Here is a 23,045-nt window from a genome sequence, read left to right on the forward strand (position 1 = left end):
ACTAGCCTTGAGCTGAAGAGCTGAGGGACAGTGCCCAGGCCCAGAGTTCAGGCCCCACGACTGGACCCAAAAAAAAAAAAAAATTTTTTTTAGCCGGGCGCCGGTGGCTCACGCCTGTAATCCTAGCTACTCAGGAGGCTGAGATCTGAGGCTTGAGGTTCAAAGCCAGCCTGGGCAGGAAAATCCCTGAGACTCTTATCTCCAATAAACCACTAGAAAACCAGAAGTGGTGCTATGGCTCAAATGGTAGAGCTCTGGCCTTGAGCTGAAGAGCGCAGGGACAGTGCCCAAGCCAAGTTCAAGCCCCGCAACTGACCAAAAAAAAAAAAAAATTAAAAAAAGAGAGAGAAAGAATAAGAATAGTTCCAACACTCAGGAAAGTAAGGCAGGAGGACTGACGTTCCAGGCTAGCATGGGCTACAGAGCAAGTTTCTGGCCAGCTTGGGATGGAAGAACCTCAATGAAATAAAAATGTGAGGTTGGGCCTTTAGCTAAGTGGAAGAGCCTTTTGCTTGCCAAGTGCAAGGCCCAGAGTTCAGTCCTCAGCTTTGGCCAATAAATAAATAAATAAGGATGTGACTCAAGTGGTAGACACCTGTCTAGCAAGCAAGAGGCTTTGATTTCAAGTTCAAATATTTCTTTTTTGTTGTTCGTGAAGCTTGGAACTCTGGGCCTGGGCACTGTCCCTCCGCTCTTCAGCTGAGGGCTAGCATTCTACCACTTGAGCCACAGCACCACTTTCAGCTTTTTCTGTTTATGTGGTGCTGAGGAATCAAACCCAGGGCCTCATGTGTGCGAGGGAAGGACTCTACTACTGAGCCAACTTCTCAGCCCTCAAGTTCAACTTAAAAAAAAAAAAAAAAAAAACAGGCATTGGTGGCTCATGCCTGTAATCCTAGCTACTCAGAAGGCTGAGATCTGAGGACTTCGGTTCAGAGCTAGCACAGGCAGACAAATCCAAGACTAACCAGCAAAAAACCCCAGAAGTGGAGGTATGGCTCAGGTGGTAGAGCCTTGAGCAAAAAAGCTAAGCAAGAGTAAGAGGTCCTAAGTTCAAACCCCAGTACTACTTGGTGCGTGTGCACACAGGCACGCACACAGACAAATATACACACACTAAAACATAACACACACAAAATAATAAGTGTTGGGGGAGAGAAAGAACCCTACAAATTGCTGGCAGGAATGTAAATGATTACAACTACTGTGGAAAATAGGCAGCTATTCAAGAATGTTAAAACATAAAATTATCATATGACCTAGCAATTCCTCTCCAAGAAATAGTCACTGAAAACATGTCTGCATAAAAACTTGCACATAAATGTTCAAAAGCAGTATTATAATAGTTAAAAAGTGGCAACAGGGCTGGGAAGGTGGCTCAGTGGTAGAGCACTCGCCTTGCATGCTCAAAGCCCTGGGTTCTATTCCTCAGCACCACATAAGCAAAAAGAAAAAAGCCGGAAGTGGCGCTGTGGCTCAAGTGGTAGAGCGCTAGCCTTGAGCTGAAGAGCTGAGGGACAATGCCCAGGCCCAGAATTCAGGCCCCATGACCAGACCCAAAAAAAAAAAAAAAAAGTGGCAACAATTCAACTGCATATCTATGCATGAATAGATTAATAAGTGGTACAACTTACATGTGGAAACTAAAAGGTTGAAGTCATCAAAGTAAAGAGTGGTTACCAGAGTCTGAGACTTACAGTGGGAGGGGTAGATGGCTAATAGGTACAAGGCTGTAGCTGGATAGGAGAAATGATATCTAATACTCTACAGAACAGGAGACAACAATCATTTCATAATAGCTAGTAGGAGATTTTCAGTGTTCTTAATACTAATTTCAGTGATAGATAAAGTCAATAACCCTAATTTGATATTATATACTGAAAGCATGTATTGAAATGCCACACTATACCCCATAAACACGTACAATTACCATGTGTCAACTAAAAATAAAAATATATTTAAGATAAAAGCGAGTACAGTCATACAATAAAACATTCAACAATAAAAAGAAATTAAGAATTGATACAAAGCCTAGCTATTCAGAGGCTGAGATCTGAGGATCGAGGTTCAAAGCCAGCCTGGGCAGGAAAGTTCCTGAGACTCTTATCTCCAATAAACCACTAGAAAACTGGAAATGGTGCTGTGGCTCAAGAGGTAGAGCACTCACCTTGAGCTGAAGAGCACAGGGACAGCACCCAAGCCCAGAGTTCAAGCCCCACGACCGACAAAAAAAAAAAAAAAAAAAAAAAAAAAAAAAAGAATTGATACAAGCTCTAACATAGATGAATCTTTAAAGACAAAATGCTAAGAGACAGGTACAACCACATTGCATGATTCCATTCACACATGAAATATCAAGAGGCCAATCTGTAGACATCGAGAACATAAAATAACTGCTAATGTTGGGCTGGGAAGGTGGCTCAGTGGTAGAGCACTTGCCTTGCATGCATGAGGCCCTGGGTTCAATTCCTCAGCACCACATAAGCAGAAAAAATAAAAAAGCCGGAAGTGGCGCTGTGGCTCAAGTGTTAGCCTTGAGCTGAAGAGCTGGGGGACAGCGCCCAGGCCCAGAGTTCAGGCCCCACGACCAGACAAAAAATTAAATAAATAAATAAATAAATAACTGCTAATGTATAGGAGGACTGGAGGAGTCTTTTGGAAGTGGCAAGTATGTTCTGGGATCAGAAAAGGATTATGACTGCAGAACTTCATAAGTATAGAAAAACCACTGAACTGTACACTTTAAATGGAAAAATATGAGCTGGCGGCATGGTTCAAGTGAGAAGGCATCTTAACAAGCACAAGGCCCTGATTTTAAACCTCAGTATCAATCAGTCATCAATGGCTCACACCCATAATCCTAGCTACTCAGGATGCTAGGACTTAGTATTACAATTTGAAGCTAGCCCAGGCAGAAAAGTCTGCAAGCAACTATCTCCAATTTACTAACAAAAACTTGGGCTGGAAGCATGGCTTTAGAGGTAGAGCACCAGCTGTGAGCATGAAGCCCAAAGTTCAGACATGATACCAGCAAATAAATAAAAACCACCACTACCAAAAAAAAATTGTTAATGTTATCTGAATTTTATCTTTCAAAAAAATCATCAAAAGATTCCCAAAGAAACTTCACCAAAGAAGAGGTGAATTTTATGTAAGATAAATACAGTCAACATTAGTCCTTAGGGAAATGCAAATTAAACCACAATGAGATGCCATTTGACACCTATTAGCTAGAATTTAAAAAGAAAAAAAGGCAATACCAAATGTTGATGAAAATACATAGCAAACTGGGCACCAGTGGCTCAAGCCTATAACTCTAACCTACTCAGAAAGCTTAGATCTGAGACTCAAAGCCAACCTACGTATAAAAGTCCTCCAGACTCTATCTCCAAATAACCAGCAAAAAACCTAACAGGAATGTGGCTCAAGTGATGGAGCATCAGTTCTGATCAAAAAACTTGAGCAAGAGCTAAGGCCCTGCAGGCCCCAAATTTAAGCCCTGATACCAGCATAAACACAAAGAAGATACAAAGCAAATTAGAAGACTCATGCACTCTAATTGGCATGCAAAATAGTGAAGTCATTTTTCCTTGGAAAGAAGTACAGAGGATTTGTTATAAACCCAATCACATTTCATTCAACCCAGCAATTCAACTCAGAGGTAATTATGGTGAGATATATAGGTGAATGTTATTCAGAAAAAAAGGGGAAACGGGGCTGGGAAGGAGGCTCAGTGGTAGAATGCTTGCCTTGCATGCATGAGGCCCTGGGTTTGATTCCTCAGCACTACATAAGCAGAAAAAGCCGAAAGTGACACTGTGCTCAAGTGGTAGAACACTAGCCTTGAGCTGAAGAGCTGAGGGACAGCGCCCCAGCCCAGAGTTCCGGGCCCCACAACGAACCAAAAAAAAAGGGGAGGGGAGGAATAGGAACAAAAGGAACAAACTACTGTCATATGGAAAAATTATGGAGAAATATCTAAAGCATTAAACATTATGCTAAGTCAAAGAATTCAGACACAAAAAAGCTACATATGGTGTGATTCTATTTCCATAACACACTTAAAAAATGCAAAATTACAAGGACAGAAACCAAATCAATCCTAACCTGGGGTTAGGGAGAGTTTTGCCCACCAATGGATATGAAAAAATACTTTGGGATGATGTGTATTTTCTATAACTTGTAGTGATAATTTCATAATAGTATATTTGTCAAAGTTTTCTTTTAAGATTTTTAGATTTTTTGTTAAACAAATATATAATTTTACAGATACATTATTTTATATAAATATATTTTTATTACAGGTAAATATTTTCTATATAAATAATACCTCAAAAAAAAAAAAAAAAGAGCTAAATACAGGCATGGCAGCACACACCTGTAGGCCCAGAAACTCCCCACTTCTAGAGGAGGATCACCTGAGCCAGTATGTTCAGGGCCAGCATGGAAAATATAAGGTTATATAAAATATAAACAATCCAGGAAATGAACTGACATCTACTCCCAACAAAACAAATAACAGATTAATCATGAAATTATTTTAACAGGGCTAGGACTATAGCTTAGTGCTAAAGCAACTGCCTGTGTGAAGCCCTGGATTCAATCCCCAGGATTACTTCCCAAAAGGAAATGACTTTAACCGTTGTATTTTAAGAGTCTCATTGTGAGTCGGGTGCTGGTGGCTCCCTCCTGTAATCCTAGCTACTGAGGAGGCTGAGATCAGAAGATCGTGGTATAAAGCACAGGCAGGAAAGTCCATGAGACACTCATCTCCAATTAACCACCAGAAAAATCAGAAGTCAAGCTGTAGCTCAACTGGTAGAATGTTACCATTAAACATAAAAGCTCAGGGGCTGGGAAGATGGCTCAGTGGTAGAGTGCTTGCCTTGTATGCATGAGGCCCTGAGTTCAATTCCTCAGCACCACATAAGCAGAAAAAGCTGGAAGTGGCACTGTGGCTCAAGTGGTAGAGCGCTCACCTTGCGTTGAAGAGCTGAGGGACAGCGCCCAGGCCCAGAGTTCAGGCCCCACGACCAGCCAAAAAAAAATAAAACAAAACATAAAAGCTCAGGGAGCCAGGTGCTGGTGGCTCACGCCTGTAATGCTAGCTACTCAGGAGACTGAGATCTGAGGATCTCGGTTCCATTCAAAGCCAGCCTGGGCAGGAAAGTCCCTGAAACTCTTATCTCCAATAAACCACCAGAAAACAGGAAGTGGCGCTGTGGCTCAAGTGGTAGAGCGCTAGCCTTGAGCTGAAGAGCTGACGGAGAGCACCCAAGCCTATTGTTCAAGCCCCACAACCAACAACAATATAAAAAAAAAAAGCTCAGGGACAACATACAGGCCCTTAGTTCCAAGTCCCACAACCAACCAAATAAACAACTCCCCCCAAAAACCAAAACAAAGAGTCTCAATGTGACTAAGAAAAAGAATGTTGATATTTTTATTAAAGAACAACAACAACTGTTGAGCCAGGTACCAGTAGCTCACAGCTGTGATCCTAGGTACTCAGGAGACTGAAATCTAAGGATTGAGGTTTGAAGCCAGCCTGGGATGGAAAGTCTATGAGACTCTCATCACCAGTTAACCACCAAAAAAGCTGGAAGTGAATCTGTGACTCAAGGGTTGAGCACTAGACTTGAGCACAAAAGCTGAGGAATAGCACCAAGGCCAAGCATTTAAGCTCCAGGACTGGCATTAAAAAAAGAAAGAAGAAGTGGCGCCATAGCTCAAGTGGTAGAGCGCTCGCCTTGAGCTGAAGAGCTGAGGGACAGTGCCCAGGCCCAGAGTTCAAGCCCCACGACTGACCAAAAAAAAAAAAAGAATTTAAAAAAAAAAGAAGCCGGGCGCTGGTGGCTCACGCCTGTAATCCTAGCTACTCAGGAGGCTGAGATCTGAGGATCGAGGTTCAAAGCCAGCCCGGGCAGGAGAGACCGTGAGACTCCTATCTCCAATAAACCACCAGAAAACCGGAAGTGGCGCTGTAGCTCAAGTGGTAGAGTGCTCACCTTGAGCTGAAGAGCTGAGGGACAGCGCCCAGGCCCAGAGTTCAAGCCCCACGGCCGACAAAAAAAAAAAAGAAAGAAAGAAAAAGAAAAATGCTGGGTACTGGTGGCTCATGCCTTTATCCTCACTGGCAGAGAGCAAGTTACAGATAAGTAATAAAGACCAGAATGATAGTTTTCAACAAAAGTAGGTATCACTGTGAACTCAGCTTAACATATATAATTGATATACATTTTAAAAATTATAGATCTGAATATACACCTATACTTATACCTGTCCCTATCTGTCTATTCACTGAGAGGACCTAGAAATAGTGGTACACAGTATCAACAAACATACCCAGTAACCATATCTTGGTTTGTAAACATCATTCTTCGTAAAGGGAATCAGAATTTTTAGGGAGAAGACTAATTTTAGTGTTCACACCAGGTAAATACAAGATGAACCTGATACATCCTATAGTATGGTTACGTCAGGAAACATTCTAAAAACAAAAGGCTAAAAATAATGAAAATCTATAGACAGAAAATATTTGCACAACACCTATCTAATAAAGGACTAACATAAAATTTATACAAAGAACTGAACAACAGCATCAACAACAACAAAATGCCCATATTAAAAGCTACAGAACACCTGCCTAGCAAATATGCCTTGAATTCAATCGCTACTACCACAGAAAAAAAAAATAAAGAAAAAAATATATGAATAGACAACTTATCAAAGAGAAAGAGAAAAAATAATCATGTGGGTCAGGAGGAGTGGCTCAGTTATAGAGCACCTACAACGTAAGTGCAAGGCTGAGTTCAAATCCACACACACAGAGAGAGAGAGAGAGAGAGAGAGAGAGAGAGAGAGAGAGAGAGAGAGAGAGAGAGAGAGAAGACGCAGGTGAGATATATTCAACATCACATACCAGTAGAGAATGGCAAATTCTATTGACAGTGAGATATTACTACACATCTATAATATAGTGACAAAATCCAAAAATATTGACACCACTACCAAATGCTAGTGAAGATACAGAACAAGAACGCTCATTCATTGCTGGAGGGAATGCAAAAGTAGTACAGGCCACTTTGAAAAATAGTTTAGAAGCTTCTCATAAAATTAAATATATGACCAAACAATTATACTCTTCAGTATTTCCAAATGAGTTGCAAACGTTATGTATATAAAAACCTGCACACAAAAGTTTACAACAGCTCTATTCATAATTGCTAAAACCTAGAAGCAACCAAAATATCTCTCAATGGATATTTTATCCTTAAATGGATAAACTGTAGAACATCCATACAATGGAGTATTATTCAACAAGAAAAAGAAATGAGTTATCAAGCCACAATGACATGGAAAAAAATCTTGAAACACATTATTGCCAAGTATGCCTATATTGCCAGTATGAAATGGCTACACACTGTAGCCATGATTCCAACTGAATGACATTCCAGAAAAGGCAGAGCTACAGAACCAGTAGAGAAAGATCAGCAATCACCAGAGAGGAGAGGCAGGAAGGAAGGATGGGAGGGGGATGAAAAGATAGAGCACAAAGAATTTAGGGGACAATAAAACTATCAATGTGACAATGTAATGTTTGATACAGAAGACTACATATTTATCAAAGCCTAGGACTAGAAAATATAATGATTCTCAATATATACTATGTATGAATCTTATTTAAAAATTTTAAATAAATTTAAAAGTTTTAACAAATGTAAGATTTTAAATAATGCAAGGCAATAACAGAGAAAACTCTGAGAAAAGGAGAAGAAAAGATACCATAAATAAATGTAGCTCAGTGGCAAAGCACTTGTCTAGCAAGTGCAACATCCTGGGTTCGATCCTAGTACCAAAAAAGAGAAGACAAAAAAAGGGGGGGGGGCTGGGAACAAAAAAAAGGACATAGGCAACAACTTCATTTCATCCTTTCAATGAGGGGGGAAAATGGAGGAAGATTTAGAAGCACTGAAAGGATGAGGGAGAACAATAAAATGGGCGGTAGTGATCAAGATGCATTGTACTCATAATCTGACATATGAAATTATAACTACTTAATACAAAAAGTCACTAAGAGACTTGAGTAAATGCAAAAGAAAAAAGAAATCGGAGAACCAAACGCAATGTCAATCTAATATCACAAATGTGAAAGTAAAAGAAAACAACCCAAGAGGTGGTTTCCTCAAAGTCAAGAGGAGGAAGATCTACTAAAGACTATGAATATGGCAAAGAAGATGAGGAAAAAAGAAATCACTGAAAGTACTAGAAAATCATCATCTCTTGAGAAACCCAATCCCATATATAAACATTCCTTGTTGCAGATAAGCAACACACACTGCTAGGCTCAATTTCTACTAATTAAAATTAGTCTCTTTTTAAAATCACAACTACTATTTGGTACTTACTCCAAGTAAATAATCTCCTCTGATAAATAATCTCTCGTTTACCATTTTACCCTTACTAAGCATGGCACTATTGTACAGCTTCCTTCAGGCTGTGAAGGAAAGTAAGTAGGTTAAACTATGACAATGGATAAAATACAAGCACTAAGGCTTAAAAAAATCCTAATACTGAATACAGAACAGAAAACTGGTATAAGGGCTGGGAAGATGGCTCAGAGGTAGAACGCTTGCCTTGCATGCCTGAGGCCCTGGGTTCAATTCCTCAGAACCACATAAGAAAAAAGCCGGAAGTGGCGCTGTGGCTCAAGTGGTAGAGCGCTAGCCTTGAGCTGAAGAGCTGAGGGACAGCGCCCAGGCCCAGAGTTCAGGCCCCACGACTGGACCAAAAATAAATAAATAAATAAATAAATAGAAAACTGGTATAAAAGCACAAAGTCATAGAGAAATATAAGTGTACTTTAGCACAAATATGAAAGTCTCAGACTCACACACACACACACACACACACACACACACACACACACACACATACACACACAACTGGCCAATGTAAAAGGTTAAACTTAGGACAGACATGCTCTTATCTATTTAAAAATATTTCCTATATGTATGTGTGTGCATGTGCAGTCCTGGGGCTTTAACTCATGTCCTGAGCTCTGTCCCTGAACTTCTTTTTGCTCAAGGCTAGCACTCTACCACTTTGAGCCACAACTCCATTTCCAGATTTCTGGTGGTTAATTGGAGATAAGAGTCTCACAGGACGACTTTCCTGCCCAGGCTAGCTTTAAACTGTGATTCTCAGATCTCAGCCTCCTGAGTAGCTAGGATTACAGGATTAGCTACCGGCACCTAGCTAAAGATATATTTTTAATACTAGCTCCTGGTACTGTGCCAATTTTATATCAGAATATTTTAGATCCTCTTTTCAAAGCCTAAATGATAGTATCTTCCAAGTAATCTAGTCTGTTTCAAGGATACTTTATCCTCAAAACAAGAATTTGAGTTTCAGCCTGGACATGAGATATTCGCTCAGATATGCCCATTCAAACCTAAATCCTAAAAATAAAATGATCATACATTCTTCACAAGGCACAGCACAACTGGTGCACGCAAACCATTGCAACTCTAATTATTCCACCAGGGTAATGGTTATTTGCAGATCCCAGGAATTTTTTTAGGCTTTTTTGTTTGATTGGCTAACTAATTTTTTGAGAAAAGGTCTTACAATGTAGTCCCAGGCTGGCCTAGAACTCATGTTCCTCCTGTCTCAGGCTCCCAAGTGCTAATATTTTATTCATTCATTCCAGAGATAGGTCTTCCTATTTTAACCCAAGCTGGCTTCAAAGTCTCAATCCTCTAGCTTCACCTTCCCTCCTGACAAATATACTGGAATTATAGGAGGTAGCCACCACAATAATAATTCCCAGCATTTTTGTGTGTATGTGTGCCAGTACTGGGGCTTTAATTCTGGGTCTAGGCACTGTCGCTGAGCTTTTTTATTAAAGCCTAGTGCTCTACCACTTGAGCCATACCTCCACTTCCAGATTTTAGGTAGTTAACTGAAAATAAGTCCTATGAACTTTCCGGTTAGGGCTGTCTTTGAACCTTGATCCTCAGATCTTAACCTCCTAAGTAAGCTAGGATTTTAAGTATGGACCACTGGCACTCCGCCCAAGAATTTTTGATTCAAGAAAAAGAGAAGACCACTAACAATTCATTACCAAGTATGTCTTCACATATATGGACTACCTTCTAGGTGAGTATTTTTCTGAACTCTTTTCTGAACATTGCATTAGGCAGATTACATTCCTTGACATGAACATCTCAGTCATCTCACTCAGATTAGACAGTAAGTTGTTCCTAAATTTGCCACTATGAGATAAGCAGCAGCTAAAATCAGAAAATTCTTGGTACTGCTTAAAATTGACTGTTTCCTTTTTAGAGAAATTCAGGCAGAATTAAGTCAGTTATAGCACAGAATTCCTCAGTAACAAGGTAACACAGTTCAAGACTGCTGCTATTCATTTTTTATTTACATAAGAACAGCAAGAAAGGGTGTCAATAAGATTTCATCTCCAAAAGAACTAGCAAAGACTAGAAGTGTGACTTATGTGGTAGAGCATTGCTGACCAAACTTCAAAAGCCCTAAGTTCAAACCCTTGTACTGGCAAGAAACAAAACAAGGTTTCATTGGTTTGTTAGGGGTTTTGTGAGGGTTTTGTTTTTGTTTTTGTTTTTTGCCTGTCCTGGGGCTTGAACTAAGGGCCTGGTCACTGTCCCTGAGATTCTTTTGCTCAAGGCCAGTGCTCTACCACTTTGAGCCACAGCCCCTTCAGAGTCTTAGGGACTTTCCTGCCCAGGCTGGCTTCAAACTGAGATCCTCAGCCTCCTGAGTAGCTAGGATTATAGGTGTAAGCCAACAGTGCCTGGCTAGGGTTTGTCTGTTTTTCTTAATGACAAAAAGCAGTCTTCCAGATAACTGAACGATTATCTTTATGTTTGTTTTTTTTTTTTTTTAGCAAGTTTATAGACTAAAGAAGTTAATGGGGCTGGGAAGGTGGCTCAGTGGTAGAGCGCTCACCTTGCATGCCTGAGGCCCTGGGTTCCATTCTTCAGCACCACATAAGCAAAAAGAAAAAAGCCGGAAGTGGCACTGTGGCTCAAGTGGTAGAGTGCTAGCCTTGAGCTGAAGAGCTGAGGGACAGCGCCCAGGCCCAGATTTCAGGCCCCACAACCGGACCCAAAAAAAAAAAAAAAAGAAGTTAACGCCATACATAACAGGACATACTAAATAAAAAGTTCATTTTAGCACATTTGTACTCTCCAAAATAAACTTATTTGACAATAGACTGCAATTAGCATTTTTCAAAATTAATTTCCTGTGTTTGGGTGAGAATATTTAGAGTCTGGAGCCATGGGAGAAGAAAGGAAAGAATTATTAAAGTACTCTTCTGCAGAAACATGAGTATGTAAGTCTTACAAAATCATTTGCTAACCTCTCCTGGTGTAAAAACAGTGATGTCATTGTAGACAGAGGCAGAACAGAGGTGTAATGAACATCGTTTTTTAAAGCACTGACATCTTAAGGGAATTAAGAACATTACTCAAAAATCTCCTTCCCCAGAGTACTCAATCTATGCAAGAGAAAAGTGCACCTTTCTGGGGTTATATACATACATATCAATAAAACTGAAGTCATTTTTCCCTGCACAACAGGAAAAGTTATTTTTTTCATTTAGAACTCTGAGCTTTGACAGCCATGACTTTAAATGGCTCTGTATAAAAACCTAAGAAGGGCGGGTCATGTTCTCTTAGTAAAAGCTTCTGAATGCCAAGAACTTTTCTTCTTTAAAAAAAAAAAAAAAAAAAGCTTAAAAAAACTTTTATTACTTTTGACATTTTATCTTTATTTTCTAGACTCTAAAATATAAATTTACTACATTTATTTATTTTTTCTTTGTCGGGCATGGGGCCTGAACTCGGGGCCTGGGTGCTGTCCCTCAGCTCTTCAGCTCTTCAGCTCAAGGCTAGCGTTCTACCACTTGAGCCACAGCTCCACTTCTGGCTTTTTCTGCTTATGTGGTGCTGAGGAATCGAACCCAGGGCCTCATGCATGCAGGGCAAGCACTCTACCACTGAGCCACCTTCCCAGTCCATAAATTAATACTTTTAAGGAAATATAAATAGGCAAGTTTGCATCTGCAATGTGGTTTTCAAAACAAAAGTATCTACTCCTTTATTTTACCTTCCGTAGTAAGCACTAAATTATTAAAAAAAACTAAACTTCGTTCTGGTGAAAGCAACAATATAATTTTTACTACATTATTAACAGCATTTATCAAAAAATAAAAATATTTACTATACCAAGATTTAAAATTTTTATTTTCTCATCTCAGAATAAAATATAACAGTTTCTTCAGTTTAAGATGTACTCTATAGCTACATGAAACTATAAAAGAGTTGCAATAGTTGCAAAGTAATCATCCTGCCTTTACTGAATATAACAACTCAAATTATAGGTCAACACTAAAAAAAAGATTACCACAAAAAAATTGAAAATTTTAAACAAAGACAGCTCAATCTCAATGTCATGAAGTCTCAATTTCTATGTTCAAAATGCTTAGTTGTCTTAATTTTTTAAAAATCTATTACCTAGCCGGGCGCCGGTGGCTCACGCCTGTAATCCTAGCTACTCAGGAGGCTGAGATCTGAGGATCGCGGTTCAAAGCCAGCCCGGGCAGGAGAGACCGTGAGACTCCTATCTCCAATAAACCACCAGAAAACCGGAAGTGGCACAGTAGCTCAAGTGGTAGAGCGCTCGCCTTGAGCTGAAGAGCTGAGGGACAGCGCCCAGGCCCAGAGTTCAAGCCCCACGGCCGACAAAAAAAAAAAAAAAAAAAAAAAAAAAAAAAAAAAAAAATCTATTACCTATTAGAATTATACTTAGTACTTCACTTTCTACCTGTGCTACATTTATCTCAAGTTTTGCCACTAGATCTTTCAACCATCAAGGATAAACCATTAAATTACTTCAACATGTAGAAATAGCAACACTGCTCCCAAACAGCAATTTCTGCATTGCTAGACACTTATCTAGTTGGTAGATTTATACCATTGTTCATTCTTAGTTCCTTAAATGTAAAAAATACCCACAGAATGGTAGCATACCTCTAAATTAGTTTAAATATGACACAAAGTTATTTTTAGTTAGGTTCCAAGTTTTAAAAAGGCACTCATTCTTCTCAAAGGCTAATCTACTCAAGTTCCTCCTACATTTAAATAAATAAAGACCAATTTGTCTCTTGTGGAAATTTACATAGTACCCAAACAAAAAGGGTGTTAGAATAATATTCTTCACATCAAATCAGGACCAGGATCTTGTCTGCTGTTAATAAACATGTTTGACATTTATTTATTCTAATGATGGTCCTTTGAAACAGTAGCATGATTAAATGTCACTTATATGAACTCCAAATGTAATTCTTGCAAAAAAAAGTAAAACATTTTTTCAATTATCTTGTACTATACAAAGAAAAAAGAGAAACTGCCCACAAGCAAACATAAATGGCCTCTTATTTATGAAAAAATACAAGAAATATTCATATCACGTTGACTCGAATCTGTACTCCCTCTTTGCATGCTAGAAAGATGCAAAGACAAACACTTCCAAATATTCAGACAGATCATCCCACAGTTGTAACTTTCATCATAGTTCTCAAAGCAGTAGGGTGAGGTCAGCTCACAAACAGCTTAAGTAGCAAAACTAGAAATTGGTGGTAGTAGTATCAGGCTACATAACAGCCTCTCCAAAGAATATGAAGTAAGAGAACTAAAATGTGCTGGCAACCTGCCAAAAGACTGGATGGACTATAGCTTTGAGCAATGAATTCTCAGAGCTTACAGTATATAACAATTCATCTTCTCTGACCCTCTTTGCTTGACTTTTCTTATTTTAAACCAAAAATAGGCAACTGTAAGAAGTCTTTAGCACTAATTTCTTCTACTAATTTCTCCTACAAGCTTGAAGGGCTTGCAATGTTCTTAAACCAAATGCATACCCCACATGAAGATAGGAAATGTAAAAAAGAAACAATTATATTGAAATTATTTTGCACAGACTAGCCTTAATTGTCAAAGAATTAGGCTACCTTCAGCATAACTGAAAGTCTGCAGTTTCTTTGTTGTCAGTTCTGACTATCTCTGCAACTGGCTGGCATTTAGAATTAAGTAAACGGTCTCAACAGATTTAACAACTAATTTTGTACATTGATCCTGTCAAAGACAATTTTGGTGAGAAATAATTTCTTTGACCTTAGTAGAAAAATGTTACTTTTATAATTTCACTTTGACTAAATCATATATTAAACAGAATGACTGGGCACTAATTCTTTTTTTTTTTTTTTTTTTTTGGGGGGGGGGGGAGGAGGAATCCGGTCGTGGGGCCTGTACTCTGGGCCTGGGCGCTATCCTTCAGCTCTTCAGCTTAAGGCTAGTGCTCTACTACTTGAGCCACAGCACCACTTCGGCTTTTTTCTTTTTGCTTATGTGATGCTGAGGAATCGAACCCAGGGCCTCATGCATGCAAGGCAAGCGCTCTACCACTGAGCCACCATCCCAGCCCCCTGAGCACTTTATAAATCTTTTTTTCTGAAGAACCAAAAGAAAATTAATTATTTTAGTCAAGATTAGGCAGATTCAACTCAAACCAATACATATTTACTGAACATCTCCTTTGTGCCATACATTATACTAAGAAATGAGGAAACTAAGGTAATATATGTCTGTGATATCAGAGTGATGATCTAGCTGGACAAAGCTACTCCAGTTCTCTAAAGACTATAGAAACAAAAGCCCTATTATCACCCAGAAAAGATTGTGTAAGTCTACTGCAGTGGCTACACAAATCTTCAGAGGCATTTTAAGAATGAGCTATATCTTTAAGAGAACTATAACTTTAAGAGAACTTCACAGGGGAAAAAGAAATATTGTAAGCCAAAAACAGCATGAACAAAGGCAAGGTACAAAAACATGTTTGTACAAGGTTACAGATAAAAATTTCTAGTACATGTGCTAGTACTCTTTTACCCATCAGTCATCAATAAGAGCATGTTTAAAGTCCACATGAAACTTCAAAATCCTTCTCAACACATAACAAAACCAGAAAAAGAAGAAATATATATGCTATCCTGAGTCTGCAAGTAGAAAGTGGATGGACCTGAGGCTAGCTAGACAGATTCTGAATAACCATGAATATTAGGCTAACAAGCTTAGATTTTTTTTTCCCCCCTATAGTCAACAGAAAAAGAACAGAAGAGCTTATGAAGAACACTGACATGACTGATTCTGGCAAGTGTGAAGAATCAGTACAGACAGAAGGCAGGAAAAACAGTTAAGAGCTACTGCAATGGTTAAGAAATAATGGGAAAATGAGGGAAGGGTAAGGAGTTTGACAAGAAATATATTGTCTAACTTACGTAACTGTAACCCCTCTGTATATCACCCTGATAAGAAAATTAAAATTAAAAAAAAAAATGAGGTCTGAATTTCAGATACAGGAAAATCTATTGCAGGTGCTAACACAAGAACAGTTTTAGAGTATAATCTCTTTTAAAAACAAAAATTTGGGGAAATTTAATATTATAATCAGAATTCCCAAGTAATATTCAAAAAGGAAGACAACTTAAGGTAAAGACTAGTATTAAAGGAGTGAATCACAACGATACCCAAGATTACTCAAGATCATAAATTCAGAAATAGATATTTCAGGTTTAGCATCAAGAAAAAGAACATCCTCATGACCAGACTAATACTCAGCAAGTCTTTTCTTCCTCTCCGGGCACTAATACTCTAGCCAAATAACAAACACTATTCACCTTACGTGCCCTTACAATGTAGGGTCAAACTCAGACGCTAGTGCAATACATAAGGCACAAAGTTTAAAAGCAAGGCTTACCCAAACATTTGAAACTACACATTTCTCTTAAGAACACATTCTGAAAATAATGCCATTCTATCATTAATTCATACCTGAGCCTTTAATTGGTAACATTCTTTGCATATAATACAACCTATCCATAGTGCTTCAGGCAATATGCAGAAAAGAAAAATGCAAACTCTCCCATCACTTCTGCTAAATGTTTAATAAATGAAATTACTCTAACTAAAAACTTCAGTGTAACTCAAAAGGCCAAAGATAGTGAAACAGTCTATTTTGGAAAAGGGATTCTTCAGCTATTACAAACAATGGCTTGTAGAATGGTATGAAATCCAAGCATACAATGTTAATAGCATGCTAGAAAAGCTAGCCTTGCTACTTTAAGACCTACAGATATTTACATTAAGGATAAAATTACCCTGTATTGAATGCAAACAATGCACTTGGTATTACATAAACACATAATCAAATACTCTACTTTTTCTTAACTTCTTTTGTACTATTTAAAAACTCACAAAATTAAATCCTCTTAAAATAAGCCAAAATGAAAAATATGAACTCAGAGATACAATTTATAAATGACATAATGTCCATTCTCAAAAAGCAAATCAGATCAACAATTTACCATATTCTGATCCAAAAAGAGAAAAGTCACAAGCTGGGTCTACTGCTCATGATGTAATTTTAAAGTCATTACTAAATTTTACAAGTTATGCTTTTCCTTCATCTCAATCACAAAACAAGTCATCCAAAGACTGAGGTCAAATTGCATTGTAACTAGAAAAACTCAGAACTTAAAATAATGGTTCACTTACTACCTAATATTCCAAAATTCCAGAAAAACCCTTCTCCTGTACCTCCCCCATAAAAAAAGAAAATCTCCTGTTAGCTCACTATAATGGAATGTGACCTGTATTTAAGAGCTTTTCCAATGTGACCTGTACTTAAGAGCTTTTCCATTCTTCATTTTCTTCTTAAAAAATATGAAGCTGGGAAGGTGGCTCAGTGGTAGAGTGCTTGCATTGCATGCATGAGGCCCTGGGTTCGATTCCCCAGCACCACATAAACAAAAAGGAAAAAAGCCGGAAGTGGCACTGTGCTGAAGAGCTGAGGGACAGCGTCCAGGCCCAGAGTTCAGGCCCACGACCGGACCCAAAAAAATAAAAATAAAAATAAAAATAAATAAATATATAAAGCAAACCTACTCTTTCTCACAAAGATAATATGCTGAGAGAAAAAAGTTGAAAATGGGGGCTGGGAGGTGGCTCATTGGTAGAGCGCTTGCCTTGCATGCATGAGGCCCTGGGTTCGATTCCTCAGCACCACATAAACAAAAAGAAAAAACAGTGCCCAGGCCCAGAGTTCAGGCCTCACCACCAGACCCTCCCCCCCAGAAAAGAAAAAAAAAGTTGAAAATGGTTGATTATAACAAAAGATAAGAGCCTGGCGCACGTGGCTAACCCCTATAATCCTAGCTACTCAGGAGGCTGAGATCTGAGGATCATGGTTCAAAGCCAGCCCAGGCAGGAAACTCCGTGAGACTCTTATCTCCAATAAACTACTAGAAAACCGGAAGTAGCGCTGTGGTTCAAGCGGTAGAGTGCTCACCTTGAGCTGAAGAGAGCAGGGGCAGTGCCCATGCCCAGAGTTCAAGCCCCACGACCGACCAATAAAATAACAAAAGGTAAGGTCTGGGAATGTGCTTAGTGGTAGATTGCATGCCTGGCATACATGAAGCCCTGGGTTCTATTTCTCAGAACCACACAAACAGAAAAAGCCGAAAGTGGTGCTATAGCTCAAGTGGTAGAGCACTAGCCTTGAGCACAGAAAGGCTCAGGGACAGTGCCCAGGCCCTGAGTTCAAGCCCCAGGACTGGCAAAAAAAATTAGAAAAAAAAAAAAAAGATAAGTTAGTTTACCAGATTTCTTTTTTTTTTTTCTTTTGGTGCGGTCGTGGGGCTTGAACTCTGGGCCTGGACGCTGTCCCTCACCTCTTCAGCTCAAGACTAGCGCTCTACCACTGAGCGCTCTATGCCCAGAGGCCTGGGTGCTGTCCCTCAGCTCTTCAGCTCATGGCTACTGCTCTACTACTAGAGCCACAATGCCACTTCCGGCTTTTTTCTTTTTGCTTATGTGGTGCTGAGGAATCGAACCCAGGGCCTCATGCATGCAAGGCAAGCACTCTACCACTTAGCCATCTTCCTAGCCCAGTTTACCAGATTTCTCACATGAAAATTATTCTTTTAGAATGATGGTACCTAAATGGCAAATTAATCTTTATTTTTATTTTACAAATTGGGTGAGCTGTCTAAAAGATTTATGATTTGTATAACTCCAAATAAATTCTTCAAGGATAAAAAGATTAAAATCATACCAACTAAATTTTCACATACAAAATTACAATAAACATATTCCCATAATAAATCTTATTTTTCTTAGTGATCTTATAATTTGTAGAGAGTAGAGTAAGAAATGTACTGCAAAGTATAAATTCAAACATTTATTATCTTTCTGAAATTCTAGGTTTTTTAGAAAAGGCTTTTCACTACATGATTTTGAAGGCCATTTTTCTGACACATTAACACAAGTCTGAAAATGAAGAAATTTCTGAATGGCAACTCCTTTGTACAACTAAAGATAATTTTTTTAAAAAACAAAGAAATTTTATTACTTAATTCAGATTAAAGCTTTCCCAAGATAACACCATTAAGGATATATTTTACTTACATTCTTCCTACGCCTTCATACATGTTAGTTTCATCTACCAAAGTCATAATCTCTGTATCTGTAAGGTGTGCATGCTTTTTTGTTCTGTTTAGCTGTTCAATCTGTATGTCTGCAAGCTTCACCTTCTGTTGCGTGTCAATAACTTTGGCCTGGAGCTCTGTGAAGGCCTAACAAAAACAAGTCTTTGATTTAGTAGGTAAAACATTTCAAAGAAAACATTTAGGACAAATCTAAACTTATTAAAACAGAACATGCTAGCAGAGACAAAGTTGTAAAATTTACTGAAGAAAATATTTAACATGACTATATAATTGAAAGCTATGCTAAAGTCTGAGTTTATCCTATCCTCAGAAGATGTAATCAATTTGAAGCAAAATAAGTGCACATTATATAACCATATCAAGTAGACAAAATAAAACAATAAATGACTCAATGAAGTCTAGAGGCCCAAAACAAGAATCATAAAAGTAAGTACACTTCAAAGCACTTGTCCATATTGAAATATGTAGAAACAATGAGGGACAAAATATATACATGTACATATTTATGAGTGATAATATACATAACCCATCTATTCCTTTCAATAGTATGAGTAAGGAGTAGCAGTTTTATCACCCACACACTACAAATTAAGTAACTAAATTAGTTAAAAGATAAAAGTGGCTGGGTACTGGTGGCTCATGCCTGTAATCCTAGTTAATCAGGTGGCTGAGATCTGAGGATGGAGGTTCAAAAGTCAGCCTGGGCAAGAAAGTCCATGAGACTTTTATCTCCAGTAAGCTTCCAAAAAGTCAGAAGTGGAGTTTTACAACTCAAAAAAGCTCAAGGACAGCACCTAGGTCCTGAATTCAAGCCTCAGGATGAGTGCCAAAAGAGAAAGAAAGAGAGAGAGAGAGAAGAGAGAGAAGAGAGGAGAGAGGGGAAGAGGAGAGAGGGAGAAGGGGAGAGAGGGAGGGAGGGAGGGAGGGAGGGAGAAATGTGGCTTGAACAACTAGGGTTGAACAACTATTAGCTGGAAAAGCAGGCACTTAAATCCATTTCTTTTGACACTTAGTTCAGGAATTTTTCCAACTACTACAACATGCAAATATTTGAAAGAGAAAGATAAAAATGAGAAAAAATGTGAAAGCAGTGGCAAAATTACATCATGATCTTCATCTCTACATACCATACCAAATTTGACCCTTGTGTTTACTAACTTAACTGGAAGATAAACAGTACTTGGATACTCTTGAAGTGCTTAGAATGACTTTCACTTGCTGTCAAATTCACAGCTTAATAACATTTAGCATCTGCTGGCTACTAACCTTTTACTCTAACATTGTTTCTGCCTCCTAAAAAGACATCAAAAGTTTATTTGGGAGACAGGAGAGTGGAGAAAAAGGAAGAGAGGTGTCAGAAATTTCCTGTTCGTTTTCACACAAAAAAGACCTTGTAAAGACATTAGAGGATAAAACCTTTAAACACATTTTTAATTATTGTCCAAATTACTCAACTTAATTATTTTCTGCTTGTACTTGTCTATCTTTCTTAACAAAAATTCAAATAGTACTGGTAAGTGAGGCCATTTACAGCGGGATTTCTGTTAATTCTAACTAAACCATGATTTAAATTTCAACTTTTCACAACAGCAAAAAAGGCAAAATTTTAGAATGCACAATTTTGTTTTGAAATGTAAAATTCAGGTATTACCTGACAGTATAAGAATACTGTTAAAGCTAAAGCAAACAAACAAAAAAAACCTACAGCATAAAAGGACACTGTTCATAAGCTAATTTTACAAGTAGTGGGCTTGGCTGTTAGGGCGCCTTCCTAGCAAACACAGGCCCTGAATTCAAACTTCAGTACAGCCAACAAGCAAGGAAGTAAATTCACAAGTTTTAAGACAAAAATGGCAAAAACAAGACAAATTGGTAATAATCTCAGAGTAATAACAGCTTTATTAAGAGGAACAGTTTAAAATGCCCAGAGGTGGCTTAGGGCTGAGTAGATGGTACGGTAAGGACTTAATGTTTGAAGAGTACCAAGTCTGAGTTTTGCCAGAGGAAGAGCTCTGGACCATGATATGAAATGTATAAATTGACTCATCTAGAAAGAAAAGTGAGGGAAGGAGTGGGTTAAGAGGGATGGGTGAGAACGCTGAAAGGGGCAATCTTGGTGAGGACTTATTGTATGAATAAACGGCTATTAAATGCAAATTTTGTATAACTAAAGATAAAAAAATAAAAAATTAACTTTAAATTCCCTCCCCCAAAAAAGTAAGTCACCCTAGGTTGTCCTCAAACTTGCCATCCTCCTGCCTCAACTTCCCAGAACTGGGGCTGAGAAGGTGGCTCAGTGGTAGAGTGCTTGTCTTGCATGCCTGAAGCCCTGGGTTCGATTCCTCAGCACCACATAAGCAAAAAGAAAAAAGCCGGAAGTGGTGCTGTGGCTCAAGTGATAGAGCGCTAGCCTTGAGCTGAAGAGGTGAGACAGCGCCCAGGCCCAGAGTTCAGGCCCCACGACTGTACCCAAAAAAAAACTTCCCAGAACTGAGATTATCCAGGTATGTATGCTACCAGCCAGAAGCAATTACTTAGCGATGTTGCTCACCTGAAGCGTCTAATCATCAAAATATCATGCGAGGTGAAATAAGAATATTGAATTTTAGTTCTAATCTCTGAGACTTTATAGAAAACTAGTTCCAGTACTGTTTAGAATCCACATCAGTCTTTGGTGGGGGAAAATAAATGTGTGAGAAGCAACCCTTGTAGAAGCAACTGGTGGAGGTAGGAGAGCAATCCAATCTCCTCCTGACAGTGACCACATCTGCAAAACTTATTTTTTTTTTCTTGACAAGTCCTTCAAAAAGGGAGCCGGGGAAGGGCGCAGCACTTAATCCCCTATTAAGTCAGTGCCTAACTTTCTGGAGTGTAGACACTGAGGCCTTTCAAGATTATGATATTGAATCAATGGCCTGAAAACAAGACAAGAACTTCGGAGTTTTTCTAAACATGAGACCGAACCTCAGCTCCGGGCAAGCGATCTGAAGGGGCTTCAGGTTGAAACACTGCAGTTATTAGTGTCACCGAGTCGCACACGGCTCCAAACGCAACCAGATGGAGGGCTCTGGAGCCTGGAACGTGAGGACAGACGGGCACCAGGCCCCCCACAGGCGAACAGACGCTCCCGGGCCTAGCCGGCGCCCACCCGGCCGGGGCCGCTCGCCCCCACCCCAGCTTAAGGACAACGACGGGCCGCCGGGGGACTCTGGAAACCATGCCCCGCACTCCTCGGGAGCCCCGTTCCTTTTTCGCGACACGGGCCTGCCTCAATATTTTTGCCCACACTCCCTTCATCCTCCAGTGAAGGATCCACCTGGTCAAAACCCCTCTTTACCTTCTTCAGCTCCAGATCCACGGGGGCCGCCATCTTGACGCACTCTCTGCGCCTGCGCGTTGGGAGCACACGGAAAGTGGGCGGGGGGAAGGGTGCGCTTGGAGAGTTTATTGTCCGCCTTGCTTCTGCGTCTGCGCAGGAGTCGCACTAACCTGGCTTATTTCCCCAAGCAGGGATGAATAATCATTTGTAATCAACTCAGTTTGACTTCTCTTTGAAACAAATCAGATATGCCTTGCTTTTCCAGAGAGAAGCTGCAGATTTCGTGTGTGGCTTTGGGCAATTTGACAAATAGTTATTGCTATTGAATTGAAATTGATATGTAGATCAGCGCTATCCATAATCTATAGTTCAGTACTTCTGTAACAGGTACTTAAGATGTTTCTGGTGAAACGTACTGATGACCTTACTTGGGCCCATAAACTAAAAATAGGAGAAATGTTTCACCCCTGCATCCATTTTCTACCTGCCTTTGCTCTAAGCCATTCTCTGTACAATCACCTTAGCACCTAAGAAATACTAGGCTTAGGGGTAACATCATTACAAGGACGGAGAAAACTGTTCCCAAGATAAAGAACAGGAGAATTAAAGACTTGGAAAAAAATATATTAAGTGAAGTAAGCCAGGCCCAAAGAAACATAGGTCCCATGGTTTCCCTTATTTGCAATAACTAGTATATGTCTGAGACAAGCTGAAAAGGTCAGACAAGTTGATGTTAGGGAAATGAACCCCAAGATACGTATTCAAATGTTTTTTTCTCTCATGCGATTGTTTCTAACACATTTAAAAGATTATTTCTTTGTTGCTTTGTATGTCCCTCCCCCACGGTATAACCCCTGCTTTCACTGTATTTGATGTTATTATTTGTGGAGGGGAAGGGAAAAAACAAATCGTTTAAATAGGGATACAGGTGGACTCATTGCAACAATGAGATGTACAAGGTTATGTCGAAAACGAACTTTACAACTTTGGTGGGGGGGAAGGGAGAGGAGGATTGGGGGGAGGATGGGAAGGGGAAACAAAGGAAGGGGAAACAAAGGAGGAGGCTACAATGCTTGATACGAAATGTACTCATTATCTTACCCATGTAATTGTAACCTC

At 39.2% G+C, this 23,045-nt stretch overlaps 1 protein-coding gene across 1 annotated transcript in view; it reads right to left on the reverse strand.

Moving 5' to 3' along the window:
• Pfdn1 (prefoldin subunit 1) overlaps window positions 1-22,005 on the reverse strand; it is a 70,079-nt gene extending 48,074 nt beyond the window's left edge. The window contains exons 1-2 of the mRNA XM_070035992.1: window positions 21,945-22,005; window positions 18,567-18,733 (exon numbers count right to left, since the gene is read on the reverse strand). Of these exons, the coding sequence (XP_069892093.1) occupies window positions 18,567-18,733; window positions 21,945-21,977 (200 nt within the window). The 5' untranslated portion in view covers window positions 21,978-22,005. The remainder of the gene's footprint in view (window positions 1-18,566; window positions 18,734-21,944) is intronic.
• Between the last annotated feature and the right edge of the window lie 1,040 nt (window positions 22,006-23,045).

Source organism: Dipodomys merriami, unplaced genomic scaffold, assembly GCF_024711535.1.
Source record: "Dipodomys merriami isolate MVZ:Mamm:240054 unplaced genomic scaffold, mDipMer1.0.p SCAF_27, whole genome shotgun sequence".
In the NCBI taxonomy this organism is placed as follows: Eukaryota; Metazoa; Chordata; class Mammalia; order Rodentia; family Heteromyidae; genus Dipodomys; species Dipodomys merriami.